General features: G+C 41.1%; 1 protein-coding gene across 4 annotated transcripts in view; it reads left to right on the forward strand.

The window, feature by feature from the left end:
- PPP2R3A (protein phosphatase 2 regulatory subunit B''alpha) overlaps nucleotides 1–19,129 on the forward strand; it is a 148,724-nt gene that overhangs the window by 61,577 nt on the left and 68,018 nt on the right. For all 4 annotated transcript variants that reach the window (XM_079795331.1, XM_079795329.1, XM_079795330.1 and 1 more), the window contains 3 exons: nucleotides 2,933–3,036; nucleotides 10,049–10,151; nucleotides 17,628–17,702. In XM_079795331.1, coding sequence (XP_079651457.1) covers nucleotides 2,933–3,036; nucleotides 10,049–10,151; nucleotides 17,628–17,702 — 282 coding nt within the window. The remainder of the gene's footprint in view (nucleotides 1–2,932; nucleotides 3,037–10,048; nucleotides 10,152–17,627; nucleotides 17,703–19,129) is intronic.

Raw genomic sequence — 19,129 nt, forward strand, 5'->3', positions numbered from 1 at the left:
TGAGCTTTGGACCTTGGCAATCATAACTTATACAATAAACAATCTATTTGGTTGCTAAGCAACACTTTTCTCTCATTCTTGACCTCAGTGGAGGTATTTGAACTCTGGACTTATGAAATCTTAAATTCCCTCCTGCTTGCAGAACATGCTTTAGTGGCCTTGGCAGGAGCAGCATCTTATTTCTGCCCTGTACTTACCTCCCTTGCTTGAATCTCACCTTCCATATCCTCCTCTCTGACATGAATCCAGCAGGCGTGGGCTTTCTCAGCATAACTAATCATAGGCTGGGATTAGTCTTCAGTCTTCTGTGGAGCTCACCCTTGTGCTAAGGCCTTACAATAGGCACAACTTCACCTAATGTGGATTCACATCTTGTCAACCTCCAATGGAGAAACTCAATGATGAAGGCTCAACAGATCCTACATCTAATATGAATAATAAGAATTTCTTTAATAGCAAGATGTGTCTCTTTGAAGAATTCCAGGTTTGGGATTATGTTTTACATGTGTACTAGGTATACCAGTTAATAATGCAGGTTTTTTTTCAATAGATGGAGTTACACATATGTTGATATATATGCAATTTGATATGTATGCTATTTTGTTGTATTGACAGAAAGCTTTAAAACTTCATATGTCAAATTTGCTGAAGGTGTTAACATCATAGATATTTTTACGCTTAAAAATGTCAAATTTCGTGCCAAAAAAAGAGCATTTGTGGGAAATTTTAATTCATTACTTTATTTTGAAGAAAAAGTTATCATATACTTCGGGAAGCTTATGATAAACATGCTCCATCTCAAGATACTTGTGAATGCTGGTTTAAATGCTTTAAAAGTGATGATTTCGATGTGAAAGACAAATAACGCCTAGGTCAACCGAAAAAGTTTGAAGACCAACAATTACAAGCATTATTGGATGAAGATGCGTGTCAAACTAAAAAACAACTTGCAGAAAGATTAAACGTTGCTCAGCAAACAATTTCCGATCGTTTACAAGCAATGGGAAAGATTTTAAAGGAAAATGGGTGCCTCATCAACTGAACGAAAGACAAATGGAAAACCGAAAAGTCATCAGTAAAATGTTGCTTCAACGGCACGAAAGAAAGTTTTTTTTACATCGAATTGTGACTGGCGATGAAAAGTGGATTTATTTTGAGAATCCCAAATGCACAAAATCATGGGTTGATCCAGGTCAACCATCAACATCGACTGCAAGGCCAAATCGCTTTGGAAAGAAGACAATGCTCTGCATTTGGTGGGATCAGGAAGGTGTGGTGTATTATGAGCTTCTAAAACAATGGTTCTCAACCTTTCTAATGCCGTGACCCTTTAATACAGTTCCTCATGTTGTGGTGACCCCCAACCATAAAATTATTTTCGTTGCTACTTCATAACTGTAATTTTGCTACTGTTATGAATCGTAATGTAAATATCTGTGTTTTCCAATGGTCTTAGGCAACCCTGCTAGCAGTTCTCAACCTGTGACCCACAGGTTGAGAACCGCTGCTGTAGAGCCTAAGACCATTGGAAAACACAGATATTTACATTATGATTCATAACAGTAGCAAAATTACAGTTATGAAGTAGCAACGAAAATAATTTTATGGTTGGGGGTCACCACAACATGAGGAACTGTATTAAAGGGTCGCGGCATTAGAAAGGTTGAGAACCACTGTTCTAAAACCAGTTGAAACCGTTAATACTGATCGCTACCGACAACAAATCATCAATTTGAACAACGCTTTGATTGTGAAATGACCAGAATGTGCCAGAAGACACAGCAAAGTAATTTTGCTTCATGATAACACACCATCACACACTTCAAAACCAGTTAAAGACACATTAAAAGATCTTGCCTGGGAAGTATTAACCCACCCGCTGTATTCACCAGACCTTGCTCCTTCAGATGACCACTTGTTCCGATCGGTGGCACACGCACTTTCTGAGCAGCACTTCACAACGTACGAAGAAGTGAAAATTGGGTCTCTGAATGATTTGCCTCAAAACAAGAAAAGTTCTATTGGGACGGTATCCACAAATTACCTGAAAGATGGGGGGAAATGCGTAGCTAGCGATGGACATTACTTTGAATAAAGCACTTTTGATGTTTCTCTTGAAATTATCATGTTTTCTTTTATTACAAAATCTGTCATTATTAACCGGTACACCTAGTATACAAAATTGGTAACATTTAGAGATTTAATTGAAAGAAAGAGCTTTTTATTGAGGAAGGAAAAACGTATTATCTTTTTAGGGTATTGTGATTGTATTCATTCCCAGTTCTTCTTAAGGCTTTTATAATATGTGGTAGCTTTTATAATTTGTGGTAGCTTCTAATACATAAATAAACTGTAGCATTTTGATTTTTAACTTTTATCTTTTACCTGGATTGTAACCATTTAAATAGATTTATAGCTATTTTTTTGAGCAGTCAAGGCTTTTCTGGTTGTTCTTGAACCTGGGGCTTACCGTAATATGCAAAGGAGAGAGCGGAAGACAGAACTAGAGTGTATTAACACCAAATGACGGAGTAATAAAGGTGACTAGTTTTCTGCCATAGGAAGGAAGGGCATGCACAACCATGACATTTAGTCGTTTCTTTTTCTTTCTAGAAGGTAGAAAATATATGATGTAAGAGTGGTAGGAAGGGGAAAGACTGATTGTTTTAATGTCAGGATAGGAGAAAGAAGCATCACTATAAAGGAACTTGGAGAAAAGGTGTCAATGAATTTCCATTTTCTTCATTAAACATCCCTCTATTTTGTTTCCCCTGTCTCTACCTGAAAAATGTGCTTCTGTCTCAGTTTTGCTCCCCCAAGGGCCCTTTTGTCCACTATGGCTTGAAGAGTAAAAGCCACAAAAGCCCTCTCTTTGGCCATGTTATCTCTTCACTGTTCCTTGGCTTACACTGTATTTATGTTTTGTTTGCAGGTCTGTGGCTGTCCTCTCTATTGGAAAGCTCCCATGTTCAGGGCTGCAGGGGGAGAGAAGACAGGATTTGTGTCAGCACAATCATTTATTGCCTTGTGGAGAAAGTAAGTATGTGAGCAGTTTCTCTGAGGCTAGGCTAAGAATTGTCTGGTCTTCGTGACATGCTTTATAAAGCACACTTATTTTATTCATTTATTAATTTTCCTTTACCCTTTATTTCCACAAGTAAAATTCAATGATTCACAACCATTTATACCCACACACAAATCCTTTTCATAAGCCTTTATCTTATATGTCTCTAAGCAGTAAAACAGATCTTCAGAAATACTCTGTAATAACCATTTGATAGTTTCTTAGTTTTACTTGTTAAATTTGAGTCTTAGGATTTGACTCTTGTTGTAGTGATGTAAGAGCAAACCACATGTATCACAAACAAATACAGCTTCCATTCTCATATGATCCAATTTAGAACTGTGTCTAGTTGATTCATTAAAAATAACTGAATTATTAAAAAATGTTTATCGTTACTTTTTGAAAGCTCCAGTTAAGGAACAAACAAATAGTACATATATCAAGACACTTCTAGATTTTAACATCTTGACAAGTTTTCTTGAATTCAAACCCAACTTCTTTTTCTTTTTTTTTTTCCTCCCTGCTTTCTTCTTTAGAAGTTATTTCTTGATATATTTATATGTTTTATATAAGAGCATGTCACAGCTGGCTCCTTCTACCTCTTTTAATTGATCAGCTTTCTTTATGTTCTTTTCACCTTTTCTGGTCTAGATACCCTTCCCGGTAAACTGTTGGGAAATGCTATTTACCTATCATCATCATCATCATCATTTAATAATTCACATATAGCCCTGGCCGGTTTGACTTATGAGTTGGAGCATCAGTATGTGGACTGAAGGGTCTCAGTTTCAATTCCCAGTCAAGGGCACCTACCTCAGTTGCAAGCTTGATCCCTGTCCCTGGTCAGGGCACATGCAGGAGGCAACCAATCTATGTGTTTCTCTCACATCGATGTCTCTCTTGCTCTCTCTCTCTCTCTCTCTCTCTCTCTCTCTCTCTCTCTCTCTCCCCCTCTCCATCCTCCCCTCCACTCTCTCTAAAAGAGTCAATAGAGCTGGTTTGTCTAGAGCATCAGCCTGGGGACTGAAGGGTCCCAGATTCGATTCCAGTAAGGGGCACATGCCCAGGTTACGGGCTCGAATCCCAGAGGGGGCATGCAGGAGGCAGCCAATCAATGATTCTCTCTCATCATTGATGTCTCTATCTCTTTCTCCCTCTCCCTTCGTCTCTGAAATCAATAAGAATATATTTTTTTTAAAAAGTCGATGGAAAAATACATCCTCGGGTGAGGATTTAAAAAAAAAAAAAAAAGCCCCCGACTCAAGGTGACATGCTGTCTCTCACCCTAGACATAGAAGGTACTAAGAGCTGAATTTTAAAAAATAAAAAATAAAATTCACATGTAATAGCAACACAATTCAGCTTACAGATACTTTCTAATCCCTTCATGACACCTAAAAGCCCTTAGTAGTATAATGTTTAAGAACGTATTAGGTGATTAATAAATGTATTCTTATTTTTTAAAATCTAGCAGTAAGTTGAGTTGACCAAATTTTGTGCATTGCTGAAGTAATCAAGGGGTATAAGACTACTGGTTCATGAACTTTTGAAGAACCATACCAAAGCTAAAAGTTAGAAATGATTCATGTTTTCCAGGTGGATTTTAGTCATTTTATTACAGGGAGTAGTTCTAAATTGTTCAGATACCAAGGACTGAAAGGGCCCTAGGAGAATCATTCCTCATACACCGTCAGATGACACTCCAAAGTCAGAGTCATTATCACCATTTTACCTCTCCTATAGCAAATGGAAAACTGCTGGGTAAAATCTACAACTGTCTTCTTTTTTAATGTGTGGATAAGCAGTCCTAAGGGGAATTACTTTGAGGCTAGAAATACCAAAAACAAAATACTTAGCCAGGAGTAAATCAGCAAGGGAATTATTCTTTGCCTTGGGAGTATTTCTGGCAGAACCTGGGGGAAGAAAATAGAGCCTAGGGTCTGAACAGTAGGGAGGTTGGCTTAGATTCCCTTCCTCTTCCCCACCATTAAAACTAGGACTTCAGCCCTGACCAGTTTCACTCAGCGGTTAGAGTGTTGACCTGAGGATCAAGAGGTCACAGGTTCAATTCCCAGTCAAGGGCAGGTACCTGGGTTACAGTTTCCCCACCCCAGTCGGGGTATGTGGGAAGCAACCAATTAATGTGTCTCTCTCACATCACTGTTTCTCTTCCCCCTGCCACCCTTTTCTCTCCTCCCACTCTCTAAGAAAATGAATGGAAAAAATATCCTTGGGTGAAGATTAACACACTCAAAAAAAGGCCAGGACTGCAGCTGGGTGCTCTGATTGTCTATTAATCACTATTATTGTTATTTTAAATCAGCATATTACAGGAGGAGAATTCAGGAACTTGAAATGTGTAGGTGTTCTAGCTTTCATTCAGCTAAATACTTTTATCCTGATAGGTACCAGGCCTGAAAAGACCTCAGTTGGAGTGTGACTCAAGGGTAGAAGAAATAGAGATATTGCATAGAGATAATTTGTCAGAAGTATCTTCAGCCAATGAGTTCAGCATTGTTGACAAAAACCATCAAACTATCTGGGAAAGCAGCAAGAAGTGAATTATGATTGTTTAAGAGAAAATTTTGAGAAAGCTGGGAAATTGGGGGAAAAAAAGTCTATTCTGTAAAAGATTAGAGCCAGAGAGAACTATAACTACTTATATTCTGTTATTTTGAATATTCTCAGACCCTATGTTTGTGAGCCTGAGGCTGACTATAGCAAAGGAAAACTAGTATCCAGCTTGATTTGCCTACAGTTAGCTGCATAATATTGAGGAAAGTAACAGCCAGTGTTTTTGTTTAAGACTATGTCACAGAGATAGGATGGATATTTATGTTGGTGGATAGAGCAGCAGCAACCACAACAGACGTATCTATTCCTTTATTGAGATGAATCATTTTAATTGTATCTCTAGGGAAAAAAGAAAGCAAAAGGGGGAAAAAGACATGAAGCACAAATCTTCATTTTAGGAACTGGAAGAAACTACTTATCCTATATAATAAAAGCCTAATATGCAAATCTACTGAACGGCGGAACTACTGGTTGCTATGACATGCACTGACCACCAGGGGACAGATGTTCAATGAAGGAGCTGCCCCCTGGTGGTCATTGTGCTCCCACAGGAGGAGCATTGCTCAGCCAGAAGCTGGGCTCACGGCTGGCGAGTGCAGCGGCGGTGGTGGGAGACTTTCCCACCTCCACAGCAGGCAGGCGGTAAGGAGCGAGGGGTCCCGGACTGCAAGAGCCCCCGACTGCGAGAGGGATGTCTGACAGGGGGATCAGGCCTAAGCCAACAGGCGGACATCCCCCAAGGGGTCCCGGACTGCCAGAGGACGCAGGCTGGGCTGAGGGACACCTCCCTCCTCCAGTGCACAAATCTTGTTCACTAGGCCTCTAGTGAAGTTATATAGAATGAGCAACTGTCCCTGTCTTTTCTCTGCTAATTCTATGAACAGATAAGTGTACTGTATGTCTATAGTACAGTTTTATCTCCTGGCCAGATATAAAATGGTTAGAGTGCCCTCTAGTGGGAGCTCCTCTCTGAGCTCTTAAAGCCTTTTAAATGCCTGGTACTTTAAGGGAGACCCTAAGTATGTTATTTTGGGAGATTAAGCAATTTAGCATGATGGTTTGAGTTACCACACTGACCTTGAAAAAGACGTGTTTATTTTTGTAATTTTTTGCAAATTGTACCCTTTCCAGAAAGTATCTTAGACCAAACTATAGTATTTTAAACTTTCAAGTACAAAAAATAACTGGCAAATAATGATACAGAATCAAAGCATAGTGACATACACATATGTGTGCTGATTTCCAATGAAAGTCAAATACAAAAGTCACAGCATAACAGGGAATAATTTCCCTCTTGTCCCAGTGCTTCTGGGGTGGACGGTTCCTAGCCCCTTCCAGGTGGTTTGTGGATAAACATCTAATGGGCTCTTGTTCCCATGCCTCTGCCCTCCCTTCTTTCCTTACTCTACTGCCCATTTCATTTTTCTCCTCTGACATGTTTTTCTTATAATAAGGACATTTTTAGGGGGAAGACATTGCTCCACAATTTTGTTGTTTGAGTTCCTAGATTTACCAGCTTTGTGGCATAGATCCTCTCAAATGGAGTTAATAATATTGTTCATTTTTTATGCTTTATTTCTCTCCTTCTATGACAACATGTCATTTGTCCATGAATAAAACAATATTTTATCTTAAGAGTTCTAGAAGATAACCAGTTTAGAATCACTATGTTTACCTTCTTTCTCCAGTTTTCATGACTTTTTAAAAAAATTTATCTTTATTGTTGAAACTATTACAGATGTCCCCTTTTCTTCCCCATTGACCCCCTCCAACCCACCCCAGTTCCCCACCCCCTACCCCCAGGCCTTCACCACATGCTTTCACAACTTTTATCATCTTTTTTCTCCTACCATATAGAGTTCACTAGCCACTAGCATTGGCTGTAATTCACCTTTTCTTTGTATTTTATCTTTGTTTGTAATAGCAAAAGATCATACTTGAGTTGGCTTTTCCCTTTCAGAGTATCTCTCATGTGTCATGTCTGTACGAGTTTTATTTAGTAGTGCTGTTCGTTCTTTAAAACATACTCCCTTCCAAAGACCTCACTGCCTTTTTGCTGTGATCATCCCACCTGTTTTTCAATGCTAAGAGGTGGTTCCTATCAACACCTATTGTGCTAGTCTTTTTCTGAAAGTATATTTATTAATTTTGGGGGCTTTGAGCATGCTGAAGAATGATAAGGAGGATAAATATAAATATCATACTCTAGCTTTAATAATAACAAATGAAGTTAGTTACGTATACATCTGCTATTCAGATCACAAACATTTTTGAGAGTCTTCTGTGTGAACATTGCTGTGCTAGGTGCTAAAGGAAAAAAGAGCTATAACTTTACTTGCCCTTTAGGTGCCAGGTAAAGTTATTAATTTTTATTTTATAAAAGAAAGCTAACAGTACAATGGTATATATATAATACATATAAATTAAATGGTACAAAGATAACTAAGGAGTTTAGTTGTTAGAGAAGGCTTTTTGGAAGAGGAGGTGGGTTATTAGCTGGACCTTAAAGAATAGCCAGCATTCAGATAACAGAGTTGGAAGGGGTGGTATTCTAGGAGAGGAGAACAGTATGAGAAATGGCACAGAGGCAAGAATGCCCATGAAACACTCAGTATAGTGGGTCAGGCCAGCAGCCTGGAATCTTAAGTTTCATATAGCAAAGTAGTAAGATAGGTATATAGGCAGGCTGCAGCCTAATTATAAAGCGCCTTAAATATCCAACTCAGGCGTTTAAACTTACTCTTCTAAGTGGTAGATAGCTACTGAACCTTTTTGAAAAGGGGAATTATATAACCAAAGGATGCTTTAGAATGAAGAATTGTCTATATGAGATTGGGTGAACAGTGAAGCCTTTTATGACCCTCGTCCTTTCTAGCGGTCTCAGCATGAATAATGAAAATTGGACTTGATGGTGCATTGGAAATAGAAAGGAAGGAATAGTTGCCTAAAACATTTTGAGGAAATATTCCTCAGGTCTCCAGTATTCCTGTCCTGTATTCCAAGCACCTTGTGGTCCAAGCTAGAAACCTGGGAATCGTCATGGATTTCTCCCTTGTACTCCCTCCCCCGTGCTCTGCACACATCCCTAACGATTACTGCATTCTTTCATTTCAACCACATTTGCCCCTTTCCATCTCCCATCGCCACTATCCATGCTCAGACCCTTGGTTAAATATTTGCTTGATATTTCTAAAAAACATCTGGTCATGTCCAAGTTAAAATTCTTCTGTGAAATAGGCTAAAGTACAGGCATCTTGATCTAACATAGAAGGGGCCTCCGGCGTCCAATCCTACATGCTTGTGTCCCCATCTCTTACCACCCCAGCATTTGTAGTTGCCCACATATTCCATGCACTCTCACACCAGGCATCTACATGTGACTCTCGTGACCCACAGCAACCTTCTTTCCTACTTCCCCTTTTTAGGGAATCTCACTGGCCCTCTGTGTCCTTCTATGACACCCTGTGCTTATTACTTCTGTCATAGCTGTCACACGGTAGTATAACCTTTGTTGTGTAGCTCTCTCCCTACATTATAAGCTTTTCACAGGGTACAAAACTACACCTTATTTTCTTTGTATCCCAAGTATCCTCAAGGCCAGACACAGTACCTGACACACAATTAGCATTCAATAAATAATTAAGAAAACAAGAAAATTTGGCGACTAATTGGCTATAGAGAATAAGGATGAGAAATAAGTCTAAAATAATTTCAAGCCCAAATGACTCAGGATGGTACCACCATTAACAAAAATAGACATCCATGAAAAGGACTCACTTTAAGAGGAAGGTTTTAACTTTGGTTTTTGATATTTTGACTTTGCTGTCAGAATATCGAATCCAAATGGAAATGTCCAGCAATTAGTTGGATGTGAGGCATTCTTGGACCTCAAAGCCTTAATATGGTCTCTCTCTCTCTTTCTGTCTCTCTCTCTCTATCTCTGTCTCTGTCTGTCTTAAGTCTGATCCTTCAGAGTGTAATTTCAAAAGCCACCTATCAGGTTGGCCCTGAATATGTCTGCCAGTCTGGGAAAACAGAGGTTTCTGTCTCATGTGGTGCACAATGGCACTTCCTGGTGATGGGTAGCGCTGGAGTTCTGGTCCCAGGTGTTCTGTGCTAAACCTGAATGGATATTCTCCTGCAGTGTATTGTTATCCTTATTAGTACAATTGACTCTGTGGTCTCAGCCCAGAAGCAGTCTACAAAAATAATATACCATCTTGTTGAGCTTTTATTTAGATGTTCCTTTGACAAAATCAAAAGCATGGAATTTTCCCTTTATTTAATCATTGAAAGGAGAGCACTTGATTCTTGATCTAAATGGCTTCCAGATCAGACTAAAATTACCACCTGTTGTTGTAGTCATTGTTCACCGTAGCCGATCTTCCTAAGCAGTTGTTTCTTTTATAGGTTGCTGAATAATCATCATGATGATGCCTCTAAGTTTATCTGTCTTCTTGCAAAGCCCAGTTGCAGCTCTCTAGAACAGGAGGATTTTATCCCTTTACTTCAGGTAATTTTCATTTCCTTTTTTAAATGGGTTTTATTCTTAGAGTTTCAGAGGCTTTTTAAAATTTTCCAACTGTAATATATGTCAATTGAGGTATACAAATTTAGAGGTCATATTTCTAGGATAATTGTTTTAGTAGCAAAAACCTTTTGTTAAATGAAAACACAGAACCCATAGTATAAAACAGATAAAACAGAGCTACTCCCACTGAAGCAGAAGAGAGGAGCCACTCAGCTTTCTCTTGCACACCCACAGTCACTGAAGCATCTTCTATAACCAGGATCTGTTTTTACTATAGCATTCTTCGTAACATGATATATTGCTTGTTAATATTGTTAATTTTATGTCTAAATATTTGGTTTAATAAGAGGTGGTTCCTATCAACACCTATTGCGCTAGTCTTTTTCTGAAAGAGAGATATAGTTACTGTATCTATAGGAACAGTATTATTCTGTTGCTCATTCTCAGTTCCTCACTATAAATTCCTTGAAGCTATGTCTGCCTTTCATTTCTGTTGAGTGCACACCATTTTTTTTTTTTTTAGTGCCGATAAATCCTGTTGACTGTTAGTGGGGATACCTTAACCCTTTGCACTCACTTGCTTTTTTCTCGATTCCTTCTACCGATGCTAACCGTGTTGAGTCACACTCGACATCCGAGTGCAAAAGGTTAAAGAAGGGCAGAAAAATATATTAACGTAGTATTTACACACACACAAAAAAAAAGTACACATAGATCACAAATGCACCAATCAATGAGTTTTCATAACATGAACACATCTGTTTAGATAGCACCCATTATCAAGAAACAAAACCAGTGCCCTCACTGCCACCCTAAGGTAACCACTATCCTGACTTCTAACACCATATAAGATAGATTTTTATTTATAATAACAACTTCCCATGTTCAGAATATGAAGTTTGGTTATGATTTATATTTAGGGTCTTTGAGCTTGTTTTAATTTTCATGAGGGCCTGGTTATCCTTAAACTCATCTACTACATGTTTTTGTTCCCTTTGAAAAAGTGCTCATGAGAAGGAGGATTCTTAATTGTTTTTTACATTTAACCAAGACCATTATACATAACTAAAGGCCCAGTGCACAAAATTTGTGCACTGGGGAGGGGGGAGGTCCCTCAGCCCGGCCTGCACCCTCTTGAAGTCTCAGACCCCTTGGGGGATGTCCGCCTGCCGGCTTAGGCCTGCTCCCCACGGAGATCGGGCCTAAGCCGGCAGGCGGACATCCCTCTCGCAGTCTGGGACCCCTCGCTCCTTACCGCCCACCTGCTTGCTGCTCCTTACTGCTCAGCTCACTGCCACGGAGGCAGGAGAGGCTCCTATCACTCCCGCTGCGCTTACCAGCTGTGAGCCCGGCTTCTGACTGAGCGGTGCTCCCCTATAGGAACGTAATGACCACCAGGGGGCAGCTCCTGCATTGAGCATCTGCCCCCGGTGGTCAGTGCGCATCATAGAGACCGGTCGTTCTGGTCGTTCTGCCGTAACAGTCGCTTAGGTTTTTATTATATAGACTAGAGGCCCAGTGCATGAAATTCGTGTATGGAGGGGGGTGTCCCTCAGCCCAGCCTGCACCCTCTACAATCTGGGACCCCTTGAGGGATGTTGGACCGCCCATTTAGGCAGTTAGGGGTGACCAGGCCAGCAGAGGAGGGCAGTTGGGGGAGACCGGGCCAGCAGGGGTGGGCAGTTGGGGGGGACCAGGCCTTCAGGAGAGGGCAGTTGGTACCAGGCCAGCAGGGGAGGGCAGTTGGGAGGGACCAGGCCTGCAGGAGAGGGCAGTTGGGGGGTACCAGGCCTGCAGGGGAGGGCAGTTGGGGGGTACCAGGCCTGGTCGTCCCCTCCCAACTACCCTCCCTTGCGGGCCTAAACGGGCGGTTGGACATCCCTCTCACAATCCAGGACTGCCGGCTCCCAACTGCCCTCCTCTGCAGGCCTGGTCCTCCCCAACTGCCCTCCCCTGCTGGCCTGGTCCCCCTCAACTGCCCTCCCCTGCAGGCCTTGTCCCCCCCGAACTGCCCTCCCCTGCAGGCCTGGTCCCCCCAACTGCTCTCCCCTGCTGGCCTGGTCACCCCCAACTGCCCTCCTCTGCTGTCCTGGTCACCCCTAACTGCCCACAACTGCCCTCCCCTGCAGGCCATCTTGTGTCACATGGGGCAACCATCTTTGACCACATGGGGGCAGCCATCTTGTGTCTTGGTGTGACGGTCAATTTGCATATTACTCTTTTATTAGATAGGATACCTAACATTGCATATTCCTATTTGTTTTGTGAAATTCAAATATTCAGTTTTAAAACTATATTCCTAATAAAATGTTCTGGTTTAATGTATTTTTATGATTTCAGAGAGGAAGGGAGAGGGAGAGAGAGATAGAAACATCAATGATGAGAGAGAATCATTGATTAGCTGCCTCCTGCATGCCCCACACTGGTGATCAAGCCTGCAACCCAGACATGTACTCTGACCGGGAATCGAACCATGACCTTCTGGTTCACAGGTCAATGCTCAACCACTGAGCCACGCTGGCTGGGCTAAAATGTTCTGTTTCAATACCAGTTTTCAGTCCACTTCTTACTCTCACCCCTTGATTCATTCTTGGCCCTGCTCTGAGTCTTACAAACTCCATCTTTTGGGCCCCCTTTCCTGACTAGCTTCTGTGTTGGTCTGGACAAAGTATGCCTGCCAGGAGATGAGAGGGGAGAGGAGAGATAAGTTGGCATTTTCCCCCACTTTCTGTTTAAGCACAGTAACTATATCTCTCTATATATAGCACCTTCTCCATAGTATTAGAGTATGGGCTCCCATAACTATTCCTCCTCTTGTCCCTTTGGTCCTGGGATGGTAACAGTATTATTCTGTTGCTCATTCTCAGTTCCTCACTATCCTCTTGTTTGTTCGTTTAACCTGCCCATGACTCTGCATATAGTCCCTTCATGAAAGGTTCATTTTGGTGAATTCTTTTCCCTGCTTGACTGAGTTTTATCAGAAGCTTTGACAGGAATATAAATTAAGCCTATACCAAGAAAATTACAAACAACAAAACTATGAGTTAGTGGACATTTATATTTCCTTAAGTCTATGGAAATTTTTTTTGCTATTGTTAATCCTCACCCGGGGATATTTTTTCCATTGATTTTTAGAGAGAGTGGAAAGGAGGGAGGGAGGGAGGGAGGGAGGGAGGGAGGGAGGGAGGGAGGGAGAGTGGGAAACATCGATGTGAGAGAGATACATGAATCACTGCCTCCCACAGGGGCCAGGGATCAAACCTGCAACCCAGGATGTGCCCTTGAGTGAATCCACAACCCTTCGATGCATGGGCCAATGCTCTAACCATTAAGCAACACCATCTAGGGTGGAGAATTTTTATTATTTAAGAAGTGGACTTGTGGAGTCTTCTGGTAAAAGGTGACAGAATGAATAAATACATTCTCCTTCCATTTTCCCCCCAAACTAATCTGTAGTTAAAATATAGAAACTTAAAAGGAATAAACCTATGAAAGTGAATGGGGTGGTAGAGAAGAACAGAGGAGAGAAAAAAATCAATGTACAAGAGATTTCAGTATTTCTTAGAGATAGAAAGAAGATGCAGTTTAAGGAAACCACAGCCCAGAATGAGGTGCTGTGCATGGGCTGCAGTGGAGAAGTGAGCTACTCTGCTTTACACTGCTTGTTAGGATCCCAAAGAGGCAGTAAACTCAGAGTTAGTAGATCTAATGAGAAATATTAGATATGGGGATTCATTAAAGGTTGGTGTACAGAATAATTGACAGTTGACTCCTTACCTGGTTCCCAAATATAAAGTATAGCCTGGCATGTACTTACAAACATAAACAAACTGACAAAACAAACAATAAATTATGTTAAGACAAATTCCAATAGAGGAACCTCCTAGACCAGTGGTTGCCAACCTTTCAGACCTCACGGACCACCAGTGGCCCGCGGACCACTGGTTGGCGACCACTGCTCCAAAGATTTTCTTAAACCAGCAGTCACCAACCTTTCAGACCGTTTGGCGACCGCTACTGACCAGTACTCCTCAAAACTGTTAAGGTCATCAAAACGAGGAAAGTCTGAGAAATTGTCACAGCCATAAGGGTCCCAGGAGACATGACAACTAAATGTAATATGGGATCCTGGATGGGATATTGGCACAGGAAAAAGACATTAGGTAAACATTAAGGAAATGTGAATAAAGTGTAGGCTTTAATAATAGTAATAATAATGTATCAAGATTGTTTTATTAATTATAACTAATCCTACCTAATAAAATAGTAATATGCAAATTGACTGCACCTTCGCTACGCCCAAGCCACGCCCACCAGCCAAAGCCACACCCACCAGCCAATCAGGGCGAGTATGCAAATTACCCAACAAAGATGGCGGTTAATTTGCATATGCTGAGGGAGGGAGGAGTGAAGACTGAAGACAACTTAGAAGGAAGAGGGAGGAAAAGCGGAAAGCAAGGTGGCTGCCAGAGGGAAAGCCCGGGCAGGGCGGGGCGGGGCAGGGTGGGGCAGAGCGGGCCGGGTGGCAGTGGCGTGCGGGTGCAGGTGTGGAGGCCGCAACGGCGGCGGCAGCGGCAGTGCACGCGGCCACAGCGGCCGCTTGCAGGATTTCCTGCAAATGGGCTACTAGTGCTAATATAAGATGTTAATACTAGAGGAAACTGGGTAAAGGGTATATGGGAACTTTATACTATCTGCTCAATTATCTGTGTAAATCTAAAACTGTTCTAAAAATTAAAGTCTTTTTAAAAATAATTTCTAGCCGAAACCGGTTTGGCTCAGTGGATAGAGCGTCGGTCTGTGGACTGAAAGGTCCCAGGTTCGATTCCGGTCAAGGGCATGTACATTGGTTGCGGGCACATCCCCGGTAGGGGGTGTGCAAGAGGCAGCTGGTTGATGTTTCTCTCTCATCGATGTTTCTAGCTCTCTGTCCCTCTCCTTTCCTCTCTGTAAAAAATCAATAAAATATATTTTTTTAGAAATAAAAATAAAAATAATTTCTATATTTTGAGATATTATATAAAACTAGAGGCCCAGTGCACTCAGTGGGGGGTGGTCCCTCAGCCCGGCCTGCACCCTCTCACAGTCCGGGAGCCCTCAGGGGATGTCCAACTGACAGCTTAGGCCTGCTCCCCATCAGTTGGACATCCTTAGCACTGCCACGGAGGCAGGAGAGGCTCCCGCCACCGCCGCTGCACTCACCAGCCGTGAGCCCAGCTTCTGGCTGATCAGCGCTCCCCTGTGGGAGTGCACTGACCACCAGGGGACAGCTCCTGCATTGAACGTCTGCCCCCTGGTGGTCAGTGCACGTCATAGCAACTGGTCGTTCTGCCGTTTGGTTGATTTACATATTAGCCTTTTATTATATAGGATAAGAATAGAATGTTATGAAAACAGAATGCTACCACACACACAAAAAAGCTGTTAGAACTTTAAAACATAAATATCAAAATTTAAAATTTCAACATAAGGCCTGGGAACTGAAGTTAAGGATATCTCTGGCATGCACATGCATGCATGCACAAACACACAGGGAGAGAAGCAAAGAGACAGACATAGAGGACTGATTTAAGAGTGTCAACATCTAACTTACTGGAGTCTGTGAAGAAAGAAGGAGAAAAATGGAGAGGAGGAACTTAGCAAATTATAATACAGAATCATCAATACAGGATGGAGAGATTGGGGTGATAGGGTAGGTCCTCAGAGCAAGTACCCAGTGAGAATTCTTGTAATTCCTGTTTTCCTCCTTGGGGAAAACACAACACGCTGTGTAACAAGTGACTGATTAAAAATAGAATATGACCCTCCCACACCAGCCTCTCATGCTCTCTGTAGTCACTGCCTACAGAATCAAATACAGTACACAAGTCTTTTGGTTGAAAGGAGCCACTGAGTGCTAAGCACAATGAATAAAAAAAGGCATACATGAATATGTCCTCTTGAAATTTTAGAAAAATACTGATGAAGAGAAAATACTAAATGTTTTCAGAGAGAGAGAGGAAAAAAAAAGATTACCTTAAGAAAGGAATAAGAATTAGTGTGGTATTAGATTCTCATTGGCAAATCTGGGGAAATGGATTTGAACTCAGATTTCTATGTCCTGCCAAGCTATCAGTCAAATAAAAGGTTAGAATAAAGACATTTAAAAACTCTGGAAGTTGCCAGCATAGGACAGTGGTTAAGCATTGACCAATGAACCAGGAGGTCATGGTTCGATTCCTGTCAGAACACATATCTTGGTTTTGGGCTCGATCCCCAGTGTGGGGTGTGCAGGAGGCAGCCAATCAATGATTCTCTCTCATCATTGATGTTTCTCTCCCTCTCTCCCTCTCCCTTTCTCTCTGAAATAAAAAAATACATATGTGTGTATATATTTTTTTAATTCAGGAAGTTTATCTCCTATTTTCTTAGAAAGTTACAGTAGTCCCCCATCTTTATTTGTGGTTTTGCTTTCCAACGTTTCAGTTAGCCGTGCTCAACCACAGTCTGAAAATACTAAATGGAAAATTCCAGAAATAAATAATTTATAAGTTTTAAATAGCAGGCCATTCTGAGTAGCATGATAAAATCTTGTGCCAGTCTGTCCTGGAAATGAATCATCCCTTTGTCCAGCATATCCACATTGTATATGCTACCTGCCCATTAGTCACTTATTAGCCATCTCGGTCATCAGATTGACTATTGGGGTATTGCAGTGCTTGTGTTCATGGCCATTTATTTTTTTATTTTTTTAGAGAGAGTGGAAGGGAAGGGGGAGAAGGAGAGGGAGAGAGAGAGAAACATTGATATGAGACACACCAATTGGTCGCCCCCCGTGTGTGCCCCCACTGAGGCCGGGAATGGAACCTGCGCCCTTCGGTACGTGGGCCAGTGCTCACCAGGGTGATTATCAGATTTTAAAATAAATAAAGTTCGAAATTGAAAACAGATTTCTCCACACAGTTATTTTGATGGACATTAGCTAGCTGGCTCACACAACTTAACATAGACTTCAAGCTATTTGGCTCCATGGCTTTTTTTTTTTTTTTTTCCCAAAAAAATATTTCTATGTCTATAGGTTAAGAAAGAATCAGTCCAGTTGGCTTGTTTCTGTCATCCTTTCTGTGTAAATTTCATTTAGCAATCTCTACCAAGATTTGTGGGATGAATTTCCCTGACATTCTTGATGTTAGAATTATTGTCAATACCGACCTCTAAATTATTTGATTCATAAATCACCAAATGTAGCTAAATTTAAATTTTAACTTTTTATTAAAATGTACTATGCATATTGAAAACACAAATATGCTTGTGATAAAATTTGAATTTAATAAAGTATTAATTTAATTTTAAGTGCATTGTTCAATATTCTAAAATAGTGAGTTTGTTCAACTGGCAGCATATTTCTACAGAAAGGAAGAAGAAAACTCTGTAGGAGTTTTATATGTTTAATTTAGTTTTGGTTTTGTTCTTTTTCAGGATGTGGTGGATACACACCCTGGCCTCACGTTCCTAAAAGATGCTCCAGAATTCCACTCCCGCTACATCACCACGGTAAGCTGAGTCCTCTTTGTCTTAATATAACTCTATGAGTCTCCTTTTTATCACTACCTACTATCCAGGCTTTCAAATTTTTATGCAAAAGGTAACATGGGCTATAATGATTATTTTAAGATCACCTTAAGGAAGGAAGGTGATCTGTTTCCTTCTTATATGTATCCAGTGCTTTAAGAGATCTCTTGTATACAAAACTAAAGTAATATATTCATTCTGTCTGGTCTTATGAAGTATAACTTTTGCTGTGTCATAAATATTGATACCCAGTTGCATATAATACTGAAAAGAATTTTCAAGAAAAAGATGTGTCTGTACTACCTCAGAGTTAGAAGTGGACTTGGTATTAAGAAATAGCCTGTGTGGCCCGGCCAGTTTGGCTCAGTGGTTGAGCATCGACCTATGTATGAACCAGGAGGTCATAATTCGATACCAGTCAGGGCACATTTAGGGTTGTGGGCTCGATCCCCAGTGTAGGGCATGCAGGAGGCAGCCGATTAGTGATTCTCATCATTGATGTTCCTATCTCTCCCTCTCTCTTCCTCTCTGAAATCAATAAAAATATTTTTTTTTATAAAGTAATAGCTTGTGTGTAATTAGAAAACAAATCATGTAAAAATTACAGTAACATAATTACAGTCTCCTTCTTTGTGAGGTGCTTTCTCATTCCGTTTCCACATGACATACTCCCTTACTTCATCCAGATGTATGCTCATTTGATCAGTCTCAGGCAGGGCATGAATTATGTATGAGAGTACACAGGCATGCCATGCATACAGTAGCCACGTCAGGCATTCTCTGTCCTAACTCCCAGGTTATCTTCAAAGGAATTCCAAAGATGAGCCCCACGCACACTTCAAATTCATGGCCACACTCAAGTGAGATGGCCCTTGTCTCTGGCTCAGATTCCCCAGAATATAGGCCAGTCTCCTCTAAGGAAAACCCTCTCATTCTTAAGGTACTTTTTGTTTGCCATGGATTTGTTGCATTCTGTTGAGTTACAGAAAACTGCTGCGGTTTTTTCTTCCTGTAGGAACTTCATTCTTGGCTTTCACAATTGGTTTTCATCTGTCATAAAACTTTGCGAGACTTTAAGCCAGAAGGTGTCACTGTCATGTAAGAGTGTTTCAGAAGTTATTTTTTTCCTGTTAACCACACTAGACTAAATTACCTCCACCAAAATCACCTGGGCCCAGTCACCCTTCTTTCTCACTTGCATTACTTCTAATTGGTCTCTCTGCTTACACCCTCATTGTCCTACAGTCTAGTTTCCACAAAGCAAAGTTATCCTTTGAAAATGTAAGTTAGATCATGTCATTCCTCTGATCAAACCCTCCACTGGTTTGCCATCTCACTCTGAGTAAAAACCAAAGTCCTTGCCAAGACTCTCCATAATCCACCCTCACATGTCCTGCCCTCTGATCTAA

This window comes from Cnephaeus nilssonii, assembly GCF_951640355.1.
Source record: "Cnephaeus nilssonii genome assembly, chromosome: 17".
Lineage (NCBI taxonomy): Eukaryota > Metazoa > Chordata > Mammalia > Chiroptera > Vespertilionidae > Cnephaeus > Cnephaeus nilssonii.